Source organism: Gymnoscopelus braueri, assembly GCF_963280865.1.
Source record: "Gymnoscopelus braueri genome assembly, chromosome: 3".
Taxonomy (NCBI): domain Eukaryota; kingdom Metazoa; phylum Chordata; class Actinopteri; order Myctophiformes; family Myctophidae; genus Gymnoscopelus; species Gymnoscopelus braueri.
In genome coordinates, this window is record NC_137612.1 from 15,019,409 (window position 1) to 15,044,914 (window position 25,506).

The 25,506-nt window shown below is 39.2% G+C and overlaps 3 protein-coding genes across 6 annotated transcripts in view; all 3 read left to right on the forward strand.

The window, feature by feature from the left end:
• Positions 1 to 4,072, forward strand: part of inavab (innate immunity activator b) — a 47,364-nt gene extending 43,292 nt beyond the window's left edge. For all 3 annotated transcript variants that reach the window (XM_080422528.1, XM_080422527.1, XM_080422526.1), the window contains one exon: positions 35 to 4,072. In XM_080422528.1, the coding sequence (XP_080278654.1) occupies positions 35 to 139 (105 nt within the window). In that variant the 3' untranslated portion in view covers positions 140 to 4,072. The remainder of the gene's footprint in view (positions 1 to 34) is intronic.
• Positions 1 to 25,506, forward strand: part of LOC308080678 (sphingolipid delta(4)-desaturase DES1-like) — a 252,203-nt gene that overhangs the window by 204,974 nt on the left and 21,723 nt on the right. The window lies entirely within an intron of this gene.
• adipor1a (adiponectin receptor 1a) lies at positions 8,072 to 25,026 on the forward strand. Its single transcript, XM_080424876.1, has 8 exons — positions 8,072 to 8,188; positions 10,901 to 11,141; positions 11,785 to 11,895; positions 14,414 to 14,585; positions 14,879 to 15,065; positions 16,524 to 16,711; positions 17,499 to 17,692; positions 21,295 to 25,026. Exons 2-8 carry the CDS (start codon positions 10,977 to 10,979, stop codon positions 21,421 to 21,423), a joined length of 1,146 nt encoding a protein of 381 aa, XP_080281002.1. The 5' UTR covers positions 8,072 to 8,188; positions 10,901 to 10,976; the 3' UTR covers positions 21,424 to 25,026.

A 25,506-nucleotide genomic window follows, 5' to 3' on the forward strand; every position in this document is an offset into this window, starting at 1 on the left:
TTTTGTTGTTCTTTCTTTCTGTGAATTCTTGCAGATGAACCAAAGACGGGTCCTTCATCATCAGAGGCCTGTCGTTGATGACAGTCCGGTGCGTTGTTGGGCCGCGGACGATAACTCTGAGATTTTCAGTCAAGTGTAAAAGGTATCTCTCCACCAAACAGACCACTACAGACTAATACAGACTGCCAGTCGAATGAAGTCGGGAGTTTCAGTCGGTTCGGACGGTGTGGAACAAAAGTCGCTGAATGCACCTGAGAGCCGACACAGACAGACGGCTAACTATGGTGCTAAAAATAGCCTTAGATGGCTTTGATGTCTTTTTTCAACAACTAAGCCCGCTGCTATCCGACGGTCCAAAGCGTCTTTCAACACTTCCCTACAACTTTACGACTTGCCATTCAACAGCAGACTTTCAGCAAAAAAGACGCTTTTCCAACACTGCGGTGGATGAATTCCTGCCTTCTCACTGGACAATGTTTACATAACAGCTGCAGCTGGTTCCTTTTATGATCACAACTGCCAGTTGAAGTTGTCCGAAAATGCCATTGATGGACTAACAAACTGCTCAAATGCGGTTTTTACCGTGGTACGCCGTTTACAAATCTGCATGCATTTAGTTTTTTCCTGTTCTTATCCCTTTACAATTTAGGCTTCAGATTTTAAATGTGTTAAAATCTAGATTTTTTAGACGGATGTTTAAAAAAATATATATATATATTAAAAAAGCTTTTCATTTATATGAAAAGCACACAAAAAATAGTGAAAATATGTATACACCATGTGTATACACCTAAACAATTACACCTAGAGTAGTGCTGGGCGATACGACTTCAAACCAATATCATGATTATTTCACACTTTTGCCTAGATTACTATTAATGAACGATTATTGAAGAATGAAATAAATATTGATTATCTACAACATGAGTAACATGAGTTGTAAAAATCGCCTATTTTCACTATTTCCGTACACCGTCATTGTACAACGAAATGTAATACAGGGTTAAGTAGTCAATCAGAACAATCGATTTAGTCTATTATAAAAAAATCTATTAGAATTTGTGCGTGCCGATTCGTAGATGTATAGGGAGGACAAAAATAATCATACTTCTCGATTATTCCATTAACCTACATGAGCGAGATTAAGTCGGTTTATTGGTTCTAAATATCAACGATATAACGATATACTGCTTTTTAAATCCAAATCAGAAATGTATTAGAATGTAAACAACTGCGTCCATGCAATCCCTATATTATTGCACTTTGAATTTCCCTACTGAGATCTTCGCTCGCAATCTCAAATCATGTACACATGGATTGCAAGTTCTCAGTCGCCACAACACGATTTCAGTCGTTTGGATTCCATAGAAGTCAGCATGTCTTCTATGGGAAGTATGTCATGCACCGAAAATAGCCGATCTACAAGCTCACAACACGTCGCAGCGCAACGTGTTGTGAGCTTGTAGATCGGCTATTTTAAGATGAAAGAGTATTTTTTGAAGTGGTCAAACTATAGCAATAGAATGCATGTTCAGAAGCATCTTCCACAATATCTTAAAGGTCTGGAAGATTTCATAAAAGCGAAGGTTAAAGTCTCGATCTGTGATTTCTTCAACTGGTTGGCTGTATGTAGAACATATAACATAGGTTTAGAATGATAATACCTAAACGGCATCATTTTACAACATGTGTTAATTGTTTAGGAAACGGGCTCTTTTCAACGCTGTTTCACAAATCACAGATTGGTCATGAGATTTTATTTTAGCTTTATTCCATGTGTACATTGAATTTTGAACTGGTTTTTGATGATGATGTGCCTGTTTGTTGTTTCATTGACTTAGAGAGAGAGGGCCTGATCATTTACTTAGAAACAAAGTCATTCCACACAGGTAAAGAAAAGCCGTTCAAACCATTCACATTTTTAACATAGAATTAGGCGAAGGAAGCAGAAAGTTAAGGCCCATGCTTGTCAATACGTAGGCTGTTAGCAATTTATCATAATAATAATGCATGATTTTTCAACTGTTGGGGCATATTGCCAAACAATTATCATAGAAAGCAGATAACTCTTAATAACTAGCCTCTCTTTCAGGCTAATAAAGATAAAATAGCAGATAGCAATAACCTTCGCACACCTGCATTGATAGGTGCGTCAGAGAAGACCACAACAAGCCCGACTATCAGCCTGATTTATACTTAGTTGCACTCCGGTGTTGCCTGCGGTAAATAGCAGATCTACAAGCTCACAACACGTCACATTCGTGCCGCATTGTGAGCTTGTAGATCTGGTATTTTACTGACACCACACCGGCACGCAACTTAAATATAAAATCAGGCTTATCGTGGCAGAAAGGCCGACCCGCACACGCACACCTGTCTTCTTTAGTCGCAATTAAAAATGTATTTATTGGGAACAACCGTTTCGGTACACAGATATTCATCTGGTTATGATGTAGCCCTGATGAAGGTCTGTGTACCGAAACAATTGTTCGCATTAAATAGATTTTTAACTGCAAGTGAAGAAGATTGCAAAGTGTGCGGGAGGCCTTTCTTCTTCTAGGGCTAATAAAAAGAAAACATGTGTAGAACCTTATTGCCTGTACAGAGGTGAACTAACTACCTGCCAATATATTGTTGTTGTTCACAAGGAAACACTGCAAGACATTATTCAGAGAGAGAGAGAGAAACTGAGCTCTTTTGAGAGTAGTGGTTCTCAAACTGTGGCTCGTGGCCCCCCAAGGGGGTCCCCAAATGAGTTTGGGAGGTCCCCAGATGATTTTCTTAATGTGCTTTCCCATTCAACAGTAAAAAAAAAAAGAGAGAGAATTTAAAACATACATACACTATAAGTGTATACAGGGTATCTGCACATTCTAAAGTGACTTTTAAGACCTTTTTAATACCACTAAAATAAGAAATTAGACATTACTTACTGTGTCAAAAAGTAACCAACAAACTATACTATAAAGAAATTGTTAACATATTGACAAAATATTTGCTTGTAGATCGGCCATTTTCACGATCTTTATCTGTGGATTCGAGACAACTAAAACAGGGGTCTTCAACAGGGGGTCCGGGACCCCTTGGGCGTCCTCAGAGTTACTACAGGGGGTCCGCAAAATCTTTGTGATATGATTTTTATTTTTTTTACATTAACCACTTGAACCCTAACATCCCTTTTCTGAGGAGAACTTTAGCCAAAAATAGCAGATCTACAAGCTCACAACACCTCGCGCTGCGAGGCGTTGTGAGCTTGTAGATCTGCTATTTTTGGCAAAGAATTATAGGTGTAGAGGGAAAAAAAGAGCAGCAAACGTTTATCTGAAACACAATGTTATACAATATAGAGGGGGTCCCTGCTTCATCTCTCTCTCAGCTAGGGGGTCCTTGGCCTGAAAACGTTGAAGACCCCTGAACTAAAAGGTTGAGAACCACTGTTTTAGAGTAGGAATAATAAGTTGTTCTGTTGGTGGATTACTTGGCTTCCTCTTATAACCACTTTCAACCTTTGGCGTCCCTATTTTGGGGCACGTCGTTTATTATGAAATGTCAAGTTGTCAAAAAATGTTCAACAATTTCCGAACAAAATAGCGAAAACGGCAAATCTACAAACTCTACAATGTGTCGCCTTGGGACGTGTTGAGCTTGTAGAACCAGCTATTTCTTCGCTAATCGTCGTATGACAAAGTATAGCCAAGGGCTATATCCGTATTTATTCATTAATTTATTAATGATGATTTGTACCACTACTGGAACCCCCTGGCAGAATTTGGGGAAAAGCATAGACTTTTACAATCAAATATTAATCAAAATATTGAGCTGAATATGAACTTTCTAGCACAGAGGTTGTGTTGTAGCAGCATGAAATAACAGACCACAGTGCAGTATTGTACAGTATGCTTGTTTTTATTACATTTCTTTTTTTTTACTGATTTTCTATTTATGTTGTCTTTATAGTAGTTTTACAAGTGAACATAATGGATGTATAATGTTGTTGTTGAGAAATTCAAAGAAAACTTTTGTAGTGAAAATATTGTCTCTGTGGAATTAAATAAAGAATGTAATGAAATTACACACATTTCTGCTGTTGTTCATTAACTCTCGGTTTATAAGCAAGCTGTCATCACAAGCTACGTCTTCACTCTCTTGTTAATATTGCATTCGGCTCAGCAGGGGGCCGTTCGGGTCGGGTGGCACGGGGGTTAAGGTTCCTGCATGCTGCATCTCAGGGTTTGAGGCCTCCAACCTATACAACAGTGGTAGGCAACAGGCGGCCCTTGGGCCAGCGATAAATGGTAAATGGTGCATTTATATAGCACTTTTATCCAAAGTGCATTACATAGATTGTGCATTACATTCACCCATTCACACACACATTAATACGCCGATGGCGGAGGAAACCATGCAAGGCACCAACCTGCTCATTGGGAGCAATTAGGGGTTCAGTGTCTTGCTCATGGACACCTTGACACTAACTCTGGGGGAGCCCGGGATCGAACTGGGAACCTCACGGTTGCCATTCGGCTACTCTACCGGCCACTCTACCCCTGAGCCACTGCCGCCCCATAATATCTGGCGCGACAAAATATTTTGTGAATAATTTACAATAGCTGACTGACAGTCCAGGTAGGATATGGACAGCAATAGCTTTGAATTGATGAAATCAGGTATGATGAACAAATAGTTATATTTACATTCTTTGCATGTTTTCACTGTCAACTTTCCTCTTGAGACTTTTGGATGAAAAACGTACTTACTTACTTAAAAAACGTACTCTCACGTTTAGAAAACAAACCAAAGCTGTGTTTCACATGCCTTTAAATGATACATGGCTTCCTTTCTAAGAGACCTTGAACCATGAAAGAGCTCTTGTTCGAAAAGGAGTATGCCTCTGTGTCTCCAGATAAAATGTTCTTTTGAAACTTTTTGATGAACTAAATATCCTCCCTTCAAGCCACTGAAGGGAATGCAGAAGGGAGGAGACATGAAAATGTTGGGCAATGCGCATTGTGAGCTTGTAGATCGGCTATTTTCAAATGGACGAAATGTATATAGGGATGAATGTGGTTAATGTATGTTTTGTAATAATAATCAAAATCAAAGTAACTAGTAAGTAAAGTTTTCAAATAATTGTAGTGGAGTAAAAGTACAATATTTTCCTCTGAGATGTAGTGGAGTAGAAGTAAAAGTACTGAAAACTGGCAGTACTCCAATAAAGTAAAAAAATACCTGAAAATTGAGTAAATGTACTTAGTTAGATTCTGGATTAGCACAGGTTTGAGTTAAGCATGCGGCCAACAGACCAGCAAGGAGGTGAGTTGCGTTATAGGTACTGTTACTGTAGTAGTCTAGCCTGGAGGTGAAGACTTGAGGCCTGGATGGATAAGGACTCGCTGGGCAGGATTCCTTTGTGAGGAAGGGTCTGATCCTCTCCATGTTGTACAGTGTGTACAACTACTGTACAGACTGACTGAACGCTGCAATGTGTGCCTTGAAGCAGTGGTTCTCAACCTGTGTGTCGGATTTTGGATGGTTCATGCCTTCATGGTATCGTACAAGATCAGAAATGTATTTTGGCTCTAAACCAGGGGTCTTCAATGTTTTCAGCCCAAGGACCCCCTAGCTGAGAGAGAGATGAAGCAGGGACCCCCTCTATATTGTATAAAATTGTGTTTCAGATTCAACTTTTTTTGTTTACGTGATCTGCTCTTTTTTCCCGATCGGCTATTTTTGGCTAAAGTTCTCCTCAGAAAAGGGATGCTAGGGTTGAAGTGGTTAAGGTAAAAAAAAAGTCATATCACACAAAGATTTGGCGGACCCCCTGTAGTAACTCTGAGGACCCCCTAGGGGTCCCGGACCCCCTATTGAAGACCCCTGGTTTAGGGCCAAAATACATTTCTGATCTTGTACGATACCATGAAAGAAAAGCTTAATAGACCAACAGTAGTATTTTGAAATCAATTCTTTGACACACAGAGGTGGTCAGATGTTTCTTTTTTTTTTACAGGTGACTATTGATTACAGATGATGACAACTGATCATTTACATACAAACTGATCATAGTCCCAACGCTATTGTCACTGACTGACTGTATGGTACAGCACGTGTTTTGATTGTATTGATCAAACCATTTGTCAATGTTCTGGCCGCCTAGATCATGGGCAACTAGCGGCCCGGGGGCCACATGCGGCCCCCACCTTCACTTAATGCGGCCCGCGGGTTAATATCGAAATACTGATATATATTATTGATTTCAGCTGTTACAATTCCTAACATGCAAACATGACCCGCTTTAATTACTTCAGTCTATATTAGTAGCTTAATGACTAGTATTAAAATTCCATTGTCTTTTTTATGTCCAATGTATTTGTATTTAAGTGCATAAAGTTAACATAAGTATAACTAAATGCATTTGAAATTAAATAAACATTTTACTTTTCAGGATTCCAATTCAAAAATATCACAAAAGAAATCTGGATTCCAGTTAAAAAATAGTAAAAATAGCCGACAAGTAGATCGGCTATTTTTGCTACTTTTGTGTGACATAGAATAGCGAAAAAAGTTAAAATACGGCGAGACAGTATATGCAATGTGGCCCTCTGGAGTGAGTGTGGAAATATAGTGGCCCTCTCCATCATCAAAGTTGCATCACCCCTGCCCTAGATGATGATGATGGGGCTTCTATCATTCTGGAAGACATCTCTGCCAGCTGGTGAAATGCATGATGGGGTGCAGAAGAGATGATCTCACCTCCTGAAGGAAAAAAAGCTGAAACACGCAGCATTGATCCTCATTTTCTCTTTAAAACCCATTAAAGACCTGACTTCTAAATCAGTAGTTCTCAAACTTTTTTCTGCCCGAATTGATATATATGTTACGCCCATCTGAAAAGGTTTTGTGCCAGGGACCCCCAGAAGAGAAGATTTGTGTGTGTTTTTTTTTAAAATAGCTGTACATCTAAAAATGACACAGATGCTTTCCCGGTTTTAATGGGTTAACCTGCCTTCTGATATTAACCTGCCTTCCTCAAACAAATTAATAGAAAAATATTGACAGTATAGTAACTTTTATCATCATATATTAGGTTAACATCACCATCTGATGACAAATTGATCATCTGCTCTCTGGGAATTAGAAGGCTATTTAATGCTTTTCTTATTCTTTGCTCAGGAGGGCCCCCTGGTGTTAAAGTAACAGGTCTGCAGCTTGGTCTCTACACTTGTCTCTACCATCAAACACAACCTTTTACTGATGTTCTAAATATTTAAGATCAAAATGTAATTCTCAAGTGGAACCAAATGGACCCAGTTCCATTTGAGATATTAAAGGTAGGTTAAGTGATTTTCGTTGGTTAAAACAAGTACTATATAGCTCTTTATTCTGATAGTAGCCTACTCACTGTAATGTTTGTTCAGTAACAGGAGTATCCATGTCTCCAGCTCTTTATTAAACTGAACATGCATTTTCTGGTCAGGATACCAATTTTTGCCAATCAGGATAGAGAACTCAGACAGGAAACAGATTAGAGAAGTGAAATTGTAAGTGATGACACAAAGAAATGAGCTGACAAAATTGGAACTGGAACACTATAAAAATGAAGCTGATAAATGGGTACTCTCTCCTGATTGGCAGAAAATGTGTCACCTAAACCTGAAAGGGTATTTATTGAAGAGCTGGAGAGACGAGGAAATTTCACACAAATCGGTACACAGTGTCAGTCAAGTGATCAAGACGGATCCGTCCAATTTTTCATATTCCTTACTGATTGGTGAATTCCGAATACCTGACCTGGTGGAGATCTGTGCTCCGAGGAGCACTTTAAAAAAAATGTGTTGTTGCCCCCCTTCTCTCTCTCTCTCTCTCTCTCTCTCTCTCTCTACTCTAGCTCTCTCTCTCCCTACCCCTCTCTCTCTATCTAGCGCTAGCTCTCTCTCTCTCTCTCTCTCTCTCTCTCTCTCTCTCTCTCTCTGTCTCTCTCTCTCTCTCTCTGTATTTCCACCCCTCTCTCTCTCTCTCTCTCTCTCTCTCTCTCTCTCTCTCTCTCTCTAGCTCTACCTCTATCTCTCTCTCTCTAGTCTCTAGCAGCAGTAGCTCTCTCTCAATTCTCTCTCTCTCTCAGTACATTTCCGGGATAGGGTCGTATTTCACATTTGCTATTAATTCGTCTACCTGGACCCAACCTGATCAGGTAACGCGTTATAAACGTATAAAAGACGTTTTTTACACCATTAAGGTCTTAATTAAACCATTTCTAACCATTAGAGCCTGTTTACAGTGTTTTAGCCTCTTAGTGTTGACGCTGTTAGCTTCTCTGTTGTAGCTTTAGCATTAGCATCAGCCTCTGGTCTCTTTGTACGTGTTTCTCTACGTGTTACACTGGAGGCTTTAGAACATAGAGTTATGATGGTCATATCTTATATTGTATATGTATATGTGTCATATTTATATAACAACAGTGTGTGTCTCTAGGCCGGTTGTGTGTGTTGTGTTGTATCTCCCACAGATCGTCTGTCATGATGCTGTTTAGTGTTTAAAGCCTACATGTCTCCATATTTGTTTTTGTTTTGTTCAAAGAGCCCAAATGTTTATGCGCATTAGGTCATTGTTCCTGATTATGTATTGTGTTATTTGGCCGCGGACCCCCATCTGAACATGTCTTTGTGGCAGACACCCCGCATACAGGATTTGTGTTGTTAAAAACAATATTCCCAATTTTGCATTGTTTTTTGTTTAATAGCAGATTCGTTGTGAGCTTGTAGCTGCATTAATAATAATAATAATAATTGTATTCATATAACACCTTTTCAAAGATTAGTTAGTACAAAGTTAGTACAAAGTGCTTTACAATAACAACTTTAATACACAATACAAATAAAAAATTAATTACATAATTATACATGCATTATGTAATTAATTCTATTTATGCATAAATTGATTGAAAAAGTACAGCAGTATGTTAATACAATAATTCATGCTAAAAGGATAACACAAAAAGCCCTTTAGGGCTGGTTTCCATTGTGGTCCATGTATTCAATTCATCAAAGACATTTAATAACAAACAGCACATCCTCAACACTAGGAGCAATACAAGTATTTGTACAGAAAACATGGGGGGGGGGGGTAATTTCTGGTGTCAAGCTTAGAAGACTTATCTATAGGTTAAATTAAGTATTTAAATGTATGTTGATGCTATATTTATATATACATTTGCTGGGGACCCCCTGGAACCTCCTCATGGACCCCTGGCCTGGGCCTGGGGGTCCCCGGACCCCTTTGAAAGTGTGAGAGTGTGCAAAAAATGGAACCGAAATTTACCAAATGGACCAGTACAGGTTAAATTTGGTCCAATTTGTGCACTTTCAGATCTTTTTGATTTCAAGGACCCCCAGTTTGACATGCATCAGACCACAGACACCCATTTGATACCATTTATTTCATCTCTGGGACCCCCAATCTACCCTTTCCAAAAGTGGTCTGGGACCCTTAGGGGGTCCTCAGAGTTACCACAGGGGGGCCAACAAACCTTTGTGTGATAGGATATGTTTTTTTTAAACATTAACCACTTCAACCCTAGCATCCCTATTCCCTATTGAGTAATGAGTATTTCCGTTTTGTGATACTTTAAAACTTCTGCTTCTACTCCTCTACATTTCAGAGGCAAATGTTGTAATTTTTTTAAGTCCACTACAATTAGTTGAGAGTTGAAGTTACTAGTTACTTTGTTGATTTAGGTTATTATCATTACAAAACACACATTAAACAAATTAAGCACTAGTTCATACTTAGGCTATTCCACAAAATAGATGACAATGTGTCGTGATGATTGTGCCTTGTAGATATGCTATCTCTACAAGAATGTGGTGTTGCTACTTTTTACTTACAGTAAAAATAGCTGAGTACTTCTTCCACCACTGATAATTTTGATAATGTATGACCATTGATCTCTGTGTCTTCACTCTGTTGGATTCCATGTTAGATACTAGATAGCATGTTATGTAATAAGACAGATGGCTCATTTGTTGACGTGGCATCCTATAGTTTGTATAGTTTCAATGTACAGATGATTTATTTTTTATATTATACTGTTTAGACCAACGTTTTCAGGCCAGGGACCCCCAAACTGAAACCTCGTAGGGTGGGGGGGGCTACAACATATATTGTATAATTATGTATACAATTGTGTTTAATATGTATAAACATACCATGTTATTGTGTATTCAATACTAAGCTATTAGTACAGTGAGTAGGGTGGCCGTACCACTGCCATTTATAAACATATCTTATTAACTGAGAATCAATGTCAGTACTATCAACAATCTGTCAATTGCACAATAATCATGTATACAAGCTATTAAAAAATAAAACAAAATGTTTTAAAAATATTTAAAGACAAATGGCATTTAAAAGAAAATTAAAAAAAATATATATAAAAAAATGTATTGTCTAATCAAGCAACAATTTCCTGGACCCCCTGCAGTAGTAGGACCCCCACCTCCACGAACCCCCTGTTGAAGACCTCTGTTTGTGATGATAGGTTCTTGGTTTACCTATGATCCTAGAATACTATTTCTATGCATTTGATGTATTACCTTTAGTGGTGGGAAGAAATGGTTAATTTCAGTGATCGCGACACGTTGTGAGCTTGTAGATCTGCTATTTTCAAATAGCCTAGGTATAAAATAGGGCTAAGGTGGTTAATGTATGTTTTTTTTTACGTTGCGCGTGAACGTAACAGTTTCAGAAAGTGAACGAGCTCGTTCACAGCAAATGAACTAGTTCTTTTGAACGAATCGATCATGAACGACACATCACTAATTACCTTGTGTTTACCTTGCTTACTGTAAATCACTCTTGTTTAAGAGCGTCTACTAAAATGCCTATTGCACATTGTGAATTCCAGACGATACCAAAAGGACCACGATTCAAGCAGAACACCGAGGACAGTGTGAGGAAAAAGTCTCCAGGTCAGTCTCCCTATGTCAGGCCGAAACGGGTCCGCCGCATGTGATGCAGACTGCCGGATCTCTGAGGACTGCAACGTCCCAGACGTGGAGCTGATGGAGCTCGGACCCCTGCTCGAGGAGGAGGAGGGGGGAGGAGGAGGGGGCCGGCAGAGACTCGGCAAAGGCCTCCATTCAGAGGTAATATGGAACCACAAAGAAAGACCTGCTTCCTCTCCCGTTACCAAAGTGTATCTTCTTAATAGCTTCATTAATATTAGTGTGTTGTGGTGGTGGTCTGTGCCTTTGTGGCAAGGTTATTATAGTGTTTTGACTTTATTCAATTTCATTCTGTTAGTTTTAATTAGTTTTTAACGCTTTAGTAAACTATAATACAGGGTTCCCACTTCCCACGGTCATGAAATTCCTGGAAATTATTTAGAAATTCAAAAAAACATTTTCCAGGCCTGGAAACGGTTTGGTTATACATAGTTTTTGGCCATTGATTTTGTTCATGAAAAAATGTGTGCCAAAACATGTCTAACATTAACGTGAATTGTGGCGTGGCCTAATGTATACAGGATGTCACGTGACAAAAAAAAAAAGGATCTACAAGCTAACAACACGTTGCACCGTGATACGTTGTTAGCTTGTAGATCTGTTCTTTTTTGTCATGTGACACCTTCGCTCGAGTTTGTCTTATTATTCTCATTATTGCCCCATATGATTGCTATAGGCCCGGGGGAGGGGGGGATACTTTTGAAAAGTTATGGAAAGGTTTGGGAAATGAATTGTTAAAAATGTGTGGGAACCCTGATCATAATCCTGGTCTCTGCATTGGTAGGGGGCCGCGATGCTCTCTGACCAGGATGATGAAGATGACGTGGAGGACGTCCTGACCTTACCCCTTCAGGCCCACCATGCCATGGAGAAGATGGAGGAGTTTGTACACAAAGTAAGTCCTTTGAATCACCTTTCTGGCTGAATAGAAACTTGTCAATGTGTGTTGAAAGCCCCTATGTAGAATTTATTTGGCCATTTAATTTGAAGTATTCTTAAAGATTCTCTAGGAGGTTCTTTTGGATTTAGAACATAATAATTTTGTAAGTGTTACTAAACCGACAGTTTGCTATATTTTACTTCGGTGTCTAAAGTTACCAATTTAAACAAAGCTTTCACAGCTTCAAGTTACAATTTAATAATTTAGGCATTTAGCAGATGCTCTTATCCAGTGTGACCTACAAGTCTTGAGTTCAGAGTAAATTACATTAACCCTAGTCAACAACCGAGTTGCGCTTCAAAGAAACCAGGATACCAGGAAACTTCCAACCTAACATCTGTCTAAAAACATTTCTTAGCATTTACAAGAAAATAAAGCATGTTTAGTTTACTGTCAGTCCTTGAATCAGAAGCTCAGTTTGTCATATTTAAACAGACTGCATTTATATGGTAATTTTCTAGTCTCCCAGCCACTCAAATAAGTGCTTTAACCCATGCAATCGCATTTACTGTGTCATTTGCTATAAACATTATTTTATACTTTGTTGGGCTATTAAAAAAATAGCAGATATACAAGCTCATAGTAGATCTGCTAGTTTTGAAAAATCTTTGAATACATATATTTCTTTTAAACAACATTTTTAACTCAGATCTTTGCTTTTGTAGGTCCCTGTAACAAAATATTTTACAAAAGTTCGCTTCAAAAAATATGTATTCAAAGATTTGCACACATTTTCACGATTTTTCAAAAATAGCCGATCTACAAGCTCATAGCGCGGCACTCGGTGCCGCGCTATGAGCTTGTAGATCGGCTATTTTTGAATAGCCAAAAGACATCTAAAAGGACAGAGATTTTACTGAGGTGTCTTGCTCAAGGACATTTGGACACAGGTGTGGCCCAAACCAGGAACCTTGTGGTTATTACCAGACTGCTGTTACTGCTCTCTACTTCCTCCTCTTCTGCCTTCCTAAAGCATTGAAAAATGCCTTCATTACAGTTGAGCGAAACATGAGCCACTTAGCCAGTAATCTGGTGATATTGTTTAAACACAGGAGCTAGAGATGGCCATTTGGACACATTTTCTTTATGGTTACCATTAGTCCTTAATGGATAATTATCCGTTAAGAATAAAATGTACTTTTTTAGAACGGACGGATGTCTGTGAATCACTGAGTCACCCTCCAGGACGGTGTTTGCGGTCGTTAATACAGTTAGAACAGGAACCCAGTATATCCAAAATGTGGATATACTGTCGCATCTGCGGTTATTATCGCTCGCCGTCACACATATTAAGTAATTGCCTCAGTCATCAAACCATGCAATGTTTGCTCAACACATGGTGTTGTTCTGTAATGTAAATGCCACTTCCTGAATGCGTAAGGTTGTTTATTTGTCCCTGCATAACATTAGCAGTTGTACTTTTGTAACCCTCCACTGTCCTACATCGGAATTGGAATTGGAGTAATGGGCACAGCTAGATTTCATCCATACTGTATCCTCATCAGATGGTAAGACTGACCCATTTGATGTGGTCAATATTATAAATTAATTGCGTGACATTGGAGTTGGCCCAATAGGCGAAACTGGCCACACGGCAAACATGCCGAGGGAGCCGAGGGATCGGTTGACTTTACATCATGTCTATAATAGACATATAATATATAATATGCATTCAAGCAATAGATCGTTTGACATATGTGTATATTTTTTCATGTGTTGATAAATGTTGGTCCCATGTAAGTCTACCTCCGAGCAGACGTGAGAAAGAGCAGACCTCCGTCAAAATTCACGGACAAAAAAAGATTGATGAATCAGACTCGCGACGTTGGGAATTTGCATATATTCCTATACCTCCAAAATTTGACCTTAACCCATTAAGACCCATCAGACATTTTCAGATTTCTTTGGCTATTAAAAAAATAGCAGATATACAAGCTCAGAGTGCCGCGCTATGAGCTTGTAGATCTGCAAAAAAAATGTAATCGTGAAAATTTGTGCAAATCTTTGAATATATATTTTTTAAAGCGAACATTTGTAACTCAAATCTTTGCTTCTGGGGATTCTACGAATATCTTCTAAATCCTAACAGTTTTCAGAAAACCGTTGTCGCTATAATATCAGTGGTTCTCAAACTGTTTTCATGTCAAGGACCCCCAAAATTATATGTATTTGGCCGTGGACCCCCATCGCAAAATATTTAGTTCCAAGCAAAGATTTTAGTTAAAAATGTTCGCTGAAATTAATATATATATATACTTTATATATATATATATATATATATATATGTTTAAAGATTTGCACACATTTAAAAAAAAATGCAGCTCTACAAGCTAGATCAGCTATTTTTGAATAGCTAAAGACATTTAAAAAAAGACACCGTGTTCCCGGCAGTGCTTAAACAGCTTAGTGAATCAGGCCTAAAGGGAATCAAAGGGCTGTGAGAAATTAAAGCTCTGTTTTTTGTTTTTTTCAGGTTTGGGAAGGTCGCTGGAGGGTCATCCCGTTCCACGTCCTGCCAGACTGGCTAAAGGACAACGATTATCTCCTGCATGGACATCGACCCCCCATGCCCTCGTTTCGGGCCTGCTTTGGAAGCATCTTTAGAATTCACACAGAGACAGGAAACATCTGGACACATCTTTTAGGTGAGAAGAAGTCGATATCCTCTGCCCCGCAACGGTCTTAAAATGTTGACTCACTGGATGAAAATAGTATTAACCACTTAAGCCTTTATAACTTTGTCGCTGAAAAATACTATTGAAAACGTGTTGATACATTTTGCCAGGGTTTAAGTGATTAATATGATGATTAATTTGTCTGATTTTTATTCAGGATTCTTATGTTTAGATTATTGGTAAGAGAAGTCCATGGAGGAGTGATAATAATGCCTAATAAAACTAAGGGACTTTTGTTTGTTTGTTTTTTTGTTGTTTCTCAGGGCTGATTCTGTTCATATGCCTGGGCACGCTAACCATGCTCCGGCCCAACGTGTATTTCATGGCCCCCCTGCAAGAGAAGGTGGTCTTCGGGATGTTCTTCCTGGGAGCCGTGCTCTGTCTCAGCTTCTCTTGGCTTTTCCACACCGTCTACTGCCATTCTGAGAAAGTGTCACGCACCTTCTCCAAGTAAGGCCACACGTTTTCACACAATCAAAGTGAAAACATTAAAGCAATGTCTCGTAATTGTATTGATAGATAACAGTATATTATGATGATGATAATTGTAGTGTCAGAAAGTCCTATACTTTAAAGGCAGTACATGGTTGCCAACGGCTAAAAGAAGTTTCGACGTGTGCTCAAAAACTTAATTTCAAACTGTCCACTTAGTTCAAAAAATGTTTATTCTCCGTCACTGTCGGCACACAAAACATAAATGCAACTTAAACTTAAATGCACGGGAATAATAGCCCAACCGTTCTCTAAAGCACAGTCTAAAACTGTGTGCCTCTGCCACAAGCAACCGCCTGCGCTTGATTGCAGACTGGCTTAAGTATCTAGACACACCTTGAACTTGACCGTGCCCCGCAGACGCAGTGACGTCATAGAAAGGAAAAGACAGAAATCATATCGCTCTAACAGATAATAATAGACCAGTTTTTAGTTTAGAATCAGGTGCTAACTTCTGTTCTGCGTACTTGTGGTAAATATAAAAAACACGTCACCAAAGTGATGATTTCTCAGTTTTATTGTCAACTTTCTGTTTAATGTTGCAAATGTTTTCACTTATAATGACATTTCCAAAGCAGAGATGCTGGGTTGCTAGGATCGTTGCTAGGATGCTAGGTTGAAAGTGGTTAACTTAACCCCCTTGAACCGTAGTGTTCCTATTCTTGGCATGTAGTCTTGGCATAATAATAATAGGCAACATTCTGAGAAAATAGCAGCTCTACAAGCTCCACAGTGCGTATGTGACAACACCTTGTGAGCTTGTAGATCTGCTATTTTCAGTGAAGATTTGGTATAGAGGAGGGGAGAAAAAAAAGGCCTTTAGCCCAGGATAGAGCCCAGAAGGAGGACACCAGTCCTGTGCAGTGGCAACTTGCATAGCTCTTATTTAGCAGTATATAATCGCTGCTAGATAAAAACTCTTATCTGGTGGTATTGCTCCTGATAATCCTGTATTGTTTGCCTGGCCGTGGATTAGGGCTGTCAAACGAATATTCGATTTTTGAATATTACTCTAATATTGGGAAAATATGTATATTCGAATATGAAAATTAATATTCAAATTTAGAAAAATACATTTATTTTTTATTTTTTTATGTTTATTTGACAGGACAATACAAAAAACAATGTATGAAGTTATAAAAACAAACAAAAGATATGTTTTATTGGATCCGAGCACTCGATACGTTTTTTGTACTGTTTCTGTCAAACAAATTGAAAAATTGGAAAAAATATTTTTTTATGATAATAATAATAATATTCGAATATCTGCACATTTTTAAGACCAATATTTGAATATAATTTCTGAGGAAAGTTGACAGCCCTACAGTGGATGCAACAGCGGCTTGAACAGACTGCCTAACAAACGCCTAATACATTTTCTTTCCCCCCCCCCCTCTCTCTTCTTGTCCTCCTCAGGCTTGACTACTCGGGCATCGCCCTGCTGATCATGGGTTCGTTCGTGCCCTGGCTCTACTACTCCTTCTACTGTTCCCCCCAGCCTCGCCTCATCTACCTCACCATTGTCTGCGTGCTGGGCATAGCCGCCATCATCGTGGCCCAGTGGGACCGCTTCTCTACACCTCGCCACAGGCCCACCAGAGCAGGTATGCTCCCCCCCCATCATTAACACATTGGGTGCCAAAACCGTAAATCTACGGTTTTGCAAAAAGTGGCGTTGAGTGCCAACCGTAAAAAAAAACGTAGATATACGTGAAGTGGTCTTTTTGTGGTTTAATAAACGATCACGCTGTTTTCTGTACATTCCGTCATCGGGTTCCCTTTCCACTCACTTCCCACTCACCCGGATGCACAAATAGTGGGTTCCGTTTCCGGTTTTCGGTTTTAGCTTGAACATTTAGATTTTTAGGCAAAATAGGGCAAAACACGATTTTTCACACGGTATAAAAAACGAACGGAGAGCTCCGGTTGTATATTTCTTTACTCTGGACGACGAACAGTTATCGTCGTTGTGTTTACCAACGATCTGAAACCCGATCATAAGCTAAGCTAAGCTAAGATGGCCTGCGGAAGGGGGGCGGAAATACGACTACAACCACCGGATATGACGTTTGCAGCCTGTTTGGGAGGGGGAGAGGAGGCAGACGGAGAGAAAAAACGTAACTCTTTGAGTGCTGGTCGATCTGTCGTGTGTGTTTATAAACACAGCCAGACAAACGATTATAATGGATATAACAATTCTGTGACCGATTGAAAAGGTTATAAAACACGATAATCGCTGGCACTGGGTGAGTATATTATGAATATACTCTGGCACCGAATGTGTAATAACTCTGAGTTTACGGTGTTGTGCGGCGGGGTGTTTGGAGGGTATTCGTGTATAAAATGGGGGCCAGTGATGAGTGACCGTTTGCCCTTGTTGTTCTCTAATAGGCGTGTTCATGGGCCTGGGACTGAGTGGCATCGTGCCCACCATGCACTTCACCATCGAGGAGGGCTTCGTCAAGGCCACCACCGTGGGCCAGATGGGTTGGTTCTACCTGATGGGCTCCATGTACATCCTGGGCGCCGGTCTGTACGCCGCCAGGATCCCTGAGCGCTTTTTCCCCGGCAAGTGTGACATCTGGGTGAGTTTTATTAACCACATGTATCCCTGTTCTGGGTTGAACTAACATTCAGTGGAAATAACAATGCGTTGTTGTTGTTGTGTGCTGTGCGCTTGTTGTTGTTGTGCGCTTGTAGATCGGTTAATTACATTTCTGTGAATCTGTATCCTGTCTTGAGTTCTCTCTGCTGATTGGATACAATTGGTATCCTGACCTGAAAATGCATTTTCTGTTTATTAACCCATTCAATCCGGGAACACATACTGTGTCATTTGGGATATTAAAAAATAGCAGATACAAGCTCATAGCATGGCACTGAATGCCGCGCTATGAGCTTGTAGATCTGCTATTTCTTTTGAAAAATCGTGAAAATGTGTGCAAATCTTTGAATACATATATATATATATTTTTTAAAGCTAACATTTGTAACTCAAATCTTTGCTTCTGGGGATTCTACTAATGTCTTCTAAATCCTAACATTTTTTTTTTTAAATATATACTTGATATAATATCAGTGGTTCTCAAACTTGTTTCATGTAAAGGACCACCAACATGATACGTATTTGTCCGCAGACCCCCCCATCTCAAAATATTTTGTTCCAGGGACCCCCAGAAGCAAAGATTTTAGTTAAAAATGTATATATTCAAAGATTTGTACACATTTTCACGATTCTTTTAAGAAAAAAAGCAGATCTACAAGCTCATAGCACGGCACCAAGTGCCGTGCTATGAGCTTGTAGATCTGCTATTTTTGAATAGCCAAAGAAATCTTAAAATGACAAATGACAATCTTAAAATGACACAGATGCGTCTTAATGCAGTGTATATCAACCCTGGCAAACGTCCCAATTTTGGGCCGGGGCTACTGCTGAGGTGTGCCGCGCCGTTTGAAGGAGGTTTGAAAAAAAAAGATTTTGAAAAAAAATTTTTTTTTTAAAACAATAACAATAATCAGGCATGCAAACAGCCCCGAGGTGAAAAGGGTGACAACATGCTGTTTCTTTTCGGGTCAGGTGTCACACTATTGCCCTATTTGGATTCAAAACGGCTAGTGGAAGCTGAAAAGCTACAAGTTTGCATGTCTGAATAATGCAAAAACAGAAATATTTGTTTGCATTTGCTTTTTTTCTCCCCCATATATTTTCATGATAAAAAAGTGCGTATCGTATCGAAGTTGTGTGCCCAATATCGTATCGTATCGTTTCGTGAAATGTGAAAATCGGCACACCCCTAGTGTGTTTATATAGATATACCGTATATATATATATATAATTATATATACCGTATATCTAGGTGTGCCCTGGGATTTTTTGGCTATGCCAGGTGTGCCTTGGCACAAAAAAGGTTGATAGACACTGTCTTAATGGATTAAAGGAATTAATTTAGTAGATCTACATGCATGCATGGCCTGGGTCTTAAATTACTTAATTACTTAATTCTCATGGAAGTGTTCAGAATAACTCGTATGCATATGGTGTTCTGTGAAGGTATTGCATTGCATGATTGACCATGCACTCAGTCAGTCATGTAGAAAAGTGAAGATAAAACTGATAAGGTGAAGTCCACATAACTGGCTCTGACAGTTTAGAGATTAACCCGTTCCTGGAAACGGTTCCTAAACGTGATGGAACAGATTCCAGTTCCTCAATGTTGAATCCGGTTCCTCCGGTTCCAGATCCCCAGCCCTAGAGCTTCAATTCCAAATGTAGTTTAAACTAAACTACTACAGAACAGGATCAGCTCATCGACAGTCCTGTGTTAGGCCTGTCACAATTATTACATAATCGTGTAAGCGCAATTATTTGAGATGATCGCATACATTTTTTGCTTAATCGTCATAATCGTTCCCATGTTGAAAATGTTTCACACATTTTCAAATATTAAAAATGCGTTGTAAGCTTGTAGATCTGCTATTTCTGCAATGTTTACATGTATAAAATTATTAAATATGTCTAATTTCTTTGTATATTTCAGTTATTTGTCATATCTGCCCCATGTGCAATTTTTTATTATGAAGCCTAAAAGGCTTTATATGTTCCAGTGTTCAATGCCAAACACGCAATTAAATCGTTTATCACGATTATTTGAGTGACAATTAATTGTCAACTGAAGCCGATTCTACTAATGTCTTCTAAATCCCAACAGTATTCTGAAAAAAACGTATGTTTCTATATCAGTGGTGCTCAAACTTTTTCATGTCAAGGACCCCCAAAATTATATGTATTTGGCCGCGGACCCCCATCTCAAAATATGTCGTTCCAGAAGCAAAGATTTTAGTAAAAAATGTTTGCTTTAAAACAATACATATTCAAAGATTTGCACACATTTTCAAGATTTTTCAAAAAATTGCAGATCTACAAGCTCGTAGCGCGACACCGAGTGCTGCGCTACGAGCTTGTATATCTGCTATTTTTGAATAGCCAGAGTGTAAAATAATGTTTTTTTTAGCTCAAATCAAAAAGTGACACAGATGCATTCCAGGTCTTAAAGGGTTACATTTGTAATGGTGACAGCCCTAGTCATGTGTACAGACTCTGTCAAGAAGAGGCACATGTACGAAAAAACACAGTCTAGCGTGAGGTACTGGATGACTTGTCAGTCGTCAGGCAGGTTTCCCTAGAGCTCACTGTAAATGCCAAGTAACTATGTACTTTATCTCAGTGAGTGTTTTTTTTTTTTTTCTTCTTCTCCACACTGACATACCTGAAGAACCAGTACAGGGCTCTCTAGGTTTGGAACAAGAAAAATGAAATGATACTCCTCCCTGTGGAATGCACTCCCCAATACTCTCAGGGAAGCCCCCACCCACCCTTCAAACCTTCAAAACCCACATTGCCCCCCCCCCCCCCCCCCTCTGTAAAGCGTCTTTGTTTACTTAGAGAAACACTATGTATTTTTGAGTTATTATTATTATTATTATTACTCTGTCCCTTTCCACCACTATAGCCAAGACAGAATCTGTGCAACTCAAGAAAAAAAGAAATATTAGTGCAAGCGTATTTTAGTAGGTTGTTATGATGCTATTGTGAATGTAAAGCACTTTGGGTCAACTTCTGTTGTTTTAAACTCTTAAACTGAAAACGGGATTTTCTAAAACAGTTTGCAGCCTCTGCCAGCAGTTTACATGGTAAAACATAGGAAAAATGTTTTTTTCTCAGTTTATTTTTTAACAATGAAGTGAATGGAGCAGCAACTTTTTGGAAAATGTTATCTCCTGTTTTTTTGTGAAGAAAGGAAAAACGGAAAAAACAAAAAAATTAAGAATCAGACATGCAAAAGTGTCACTTTTCAGCTACAGTCACCTTTTTGAACCCAAATAGGGCAATTGTGTGACACCTGACCCGAAAGAAAACAACATGTTGTCACCTTTTTCACCTCGGGGCTGTTTGCATGCCTGAAGAATCATTTTAGAAATGTTTTTATTTTGTTTTTGGTAAAAATAAAAATAAACATTTATAAACGTTTTTGGCAGGAAATAGCTTAATTCTCAAAAACGTTTATAAACGTTTTAGGCATTGGTGCTATACAAATAAAGGTGACTTGACTTGCAGCAATAGCTATGAATGCAATAACGAAAACAAACCTCACACCACGTCTCTTTTCATTCTCTTGTGTTTTCTTAGTTCCATTCCCATCAGATCTTTCACGTGCTGGTCGTAGCCGCCGCCTTCATCCACTTCTACGGCGTGTCCAACCTGCAGGAGTTCCGCTACGGCCTGGAGGGCGGCTGCACAGATGACACTCTACTCTAGAAGAGAGGCTTGACTGTGACTCCTCCTCCGTCAAATCATCCCATCTCCTCCTTCCTGTCTGATAATCCCCCTCAAAACACCCCGTAAAAAAAAAAAAAGAAAAAAAAGAAAGGAAGGAAGAAAAGAAAATGCTGCTGGAATTCAGTATGTTCACTTGTTGCTCCCTCTTCCCTCTGTACTTCCTGATTTTGCTCACGTTTATATATTTTAGGCTTTCTGGTTGGTCGTTTATTTTTTTTTCCTCCTTTTGTGCTTCCATTCTTCACGTGGCTTTTTAATGGCGAATGAAGTGTGGAGGGGAATCTCAACAAGCTCTGCATTTTGTTTTCCTTTTTGAATCACTTATTATGGGGTCTTGTCGTTCAAGAACGAACGAACGACGACCAAAACATTAATGTTAATGTTCATTGATGATCAACTTATTAGAAGCTTTACTTTACTTGTGCCCCCAGTATCTCCACCGCACCCCCCCAGTCCTTTAATGTGAGATATCATTCATTGGTGCATAAAGGTAAAAAAAAAGAAAAGAATATGACTTGAGAGCCCATACCAGTAAATCTATTCTTTTTTTTGTTCCATTACCGTGCAGGTTGCAGTCAGAGTGGATGTACTTTAGAATGTAGAGTTGAGCCTGATTTATGCTCGTGTCGCACGGCGCCGTTGCACGCCGAAAATACCCGACATACAAGCTCACATCGTGGCGCGGATGCTGCGCGTTGTGTGCTTGTAATGCAGCTTTGTTTCCCCGACGTGGCGACAGGCTTTAGAATTGCAAGGACCATTCCAGCCTCAAGGATCAGGACCTACCCGATGCACAGGAGTTTGAGGCAGACCCTAAGGATCAGGGCCGAGTGGTCCCAAAGCCTATACCACTTATGCAAGGACGCGCTGTGATTGGCCAGTAGTAGTAGCCTCTTTGAGTGGCAGTTGGGGGCAAACGCTCGCCCCAAAACATGATTTACGATTCTGTCCCTATCGGTACATAACTCGGACAACGCTGAGTCATCTCAAGCGAACTTCGCAACGTTCGGCACGGCAACTCGCTTGCTTTAGCTTGCTCGGCGGTGGCTCAAGTTTGCTTGAGACTTTGCGCATCCGTCACGGCCCAAAACTATACTTTATATAGTATAGCAGCAGGATTCAATCACGGGGGGTTGGGGTCCGCAGTCCAATGCTTAGCAAAGCACGTCACCAGACCAGAAGGAAAAATAGGGTTTTGGGCTGTATTAGAATGTGACAACGCCCCCACCGTTGGTATACGAGAGGCAGTTCCGCGTTCGTCACAGAAGCGGGGTGTGGTTATAGCACAAGCGGTATAGGCTTTGGTATGTCTCATCAGGGCCTACCCTATAGGATCAGGGCCTACCCTAGGATCAGGGCCTACCCGACGCACAGGCGGTTTGAGGCAGAACCGTGGCGGCACACACTCGACAGTACGTCGTACAGCAGGGGTTCTCAAACCTTTTTGTGTCAGAGACCTCCCAAATGTATATGTATTTGGCCGCGGACCCCCCCCATCTGAAAAGGTTTTGTGCTAGGGAGACAGACCCCCCAGAAGAGAGGATTTATGTTATAAAAAAAGGAAATTCAAAATGATTCTAAATTTTAAACATTTTCAATATTTTTTGAATAGCCAACGTATAAAGGGGTTGGAAAGGATTGTGATGCTGTATTTAGGACCCCCTGGAACCACCCCGCACAAGGACCCCTGGGGGTCCCCGGACCCCAACTTTGAGAACCACTGATGTAGCGTATGTAGATACTGTACATCTAGGAGCGTACGGTAGTACTTATACTTCAATCCATCAAAATGTGTAAAACCACAATCAAATCTGCAGCTCTCCCATGAACACCCAGTACAGAGGTACCATTATACAATGATGATGCTAAAAGGATAACACAAGAAGCCCTGAGGGCTTGTTCAGCGTTATCTTAGTATGAGAGTGACGAAACTAGCATAGACTCCCATTGTGTAAGAATGGAATGCGGAAAATGCTCTGTCTTATCTCAACGAGGACGTTCCAATGTTTGGAACTAACAGCCCATAGCAGCCCCGCTTTGTGACGGAACTCACTCTCTCTATGGCTCTGGGCTTGTTGTGTTATCCTTTTTAGCATCATTGTATAATCGTACCGCTGTACTTTTTGCTAACTGTTAACTCTTTAAGAACGGGAAACGCATCTGTGTGTCATTTTTAGATTTCGTTGGGCTATTCAGAAATAGCAGATATACAAGCTCATAGCGTGGCACTGAGTGCCGCGCTATGAGCTTGTAGATCTGCTATTTTTTTGAAATCATGAAAAGTTGTGCAAATATTTGATTTTTTTTCTTTTTTCTTGTGGACATTTAACTCAAATCTTTGCTTCTGGGGGTTCCTTGAACTAAATATTTTACAAATGTTCACTTTAAAAAATATATGTAAGCCAAGATTCTGCCACAAATTTTCACGATTTTTCAAAAAATAGCAGATCTACATGCTCATAGTGCGGCACTCAGTGCCGCGCTATGAGCTTGTATATCTGCTATTTTTTTAATAGCCAAATAAATCTAAAAATGACACACAGATGTGTTCCCGGTCTTAAAGAGTTAATAAAGTATTCAATCAATCGATCAAACCCACTCCGATGGAAAAAGTCCTCCCTGCACAGTAAAATCCTCAAGTGTTAATTTAACTCAGAGGATGTAACATAATGAAACCAAATGAACCCGTAACGGTCCCACTTGTTTACATTTTGTACCCTCTCTCAGTTAACAGTGCTGTAAGGGACCATTTGGGTTACAAATGGAAAACTTTGACACTGAGGATTTTACTGTCTTATAATCCTTAAATGCTGTTGAGATCTGTTGAAGGATCTAATCGTGACTTTGTTGATAAAAGACACGGAAATTAAAATAATTTTGCAAGGAAAATATTGTTCTAACCCCCAAGATGGAATAAAAATAAAAATAAACGAAAAGAAGAAGAAGAAAAAAGGTGTCTAAGTTATCGTGATAATGGATGTTAATTTTTTGTTTGTGGCTGTTTAAGCCAAACTGAATCATGGGGTTGGGTACTTTTTATAAAACTGCATTTATCTGTATTTACATTTATACCTACAGTATATTTCTAGAACCTTCCAAATTTTCACCTTGGTAGCATAGAGTACTTTGAATTGAACTCTTGGACAATAATCCCAAATAAATGATTTTGAAATTCTTGAGTTGTAGCATAACGAACTGGAAAAAACTCGAGACCCAAATACATTTTTAGAACGACTACTTAAAATGCATCGAGTCAAATAATTTGAAGAGGTTAGAATATGTATTCATTTGAGACGAATTAAACCCACTTAAGTTATTTGATCTCTCCCGCCACATAAATAATGTTTCAATGAGACAATATTACAGTAAGTTACTCAATTGTATGATGGGAAGAATTGCATTATGGGAAGAAAAAAACTGGGGCTACGCACAAAGGTCAAATCTGGGGGATAGGTCAACATGTTACTTTTATTTTTCGCTTGATATTCTTTTTTCATGCTGTATTTCAAATGCTATGAGAGGTGTAAAAAGATCAATGCACCTTAGTATATAATTATTAAAATCAAACCTTTTAAGTCACTGTACAGGATTCATGTGTGGTATGTATGATAATCTTAATAGTATTCCTGTGCCTTAGGCCAATGGAACAGTTTTTACATAAAAAATGGCCTATACTACAGTTAAGTGAGCTTCTCTAGGATTTCCAGAGTCTGTTGATTTTTTTTCTTGTGTTCTTGCCATATATCCAATCAAATCATTATTGAACTTTAGAAAACTCCATTGATAGGTTGTATCAACTGCTGTTTATTAAGACTCCTTTTTTAGGTAAACTTATCGGAGCTTTATTACAAAGACTAAAACAATGTGTATTCTTCTTGACTTTGTGTAATGTCCTGTGTAGAAAAGTGATAAATCATACATTTCACTGAAATGTAAAACATAATAAATATTTATTAATGGTTAAACTTGGAAAACTATTGTACTACATTCATTCTTTTTTTCCTCAACCCAAAAAAATCTAGTCATTTACTTCCAGCAGGGTTCAGCCTTTAGGCTATTCAG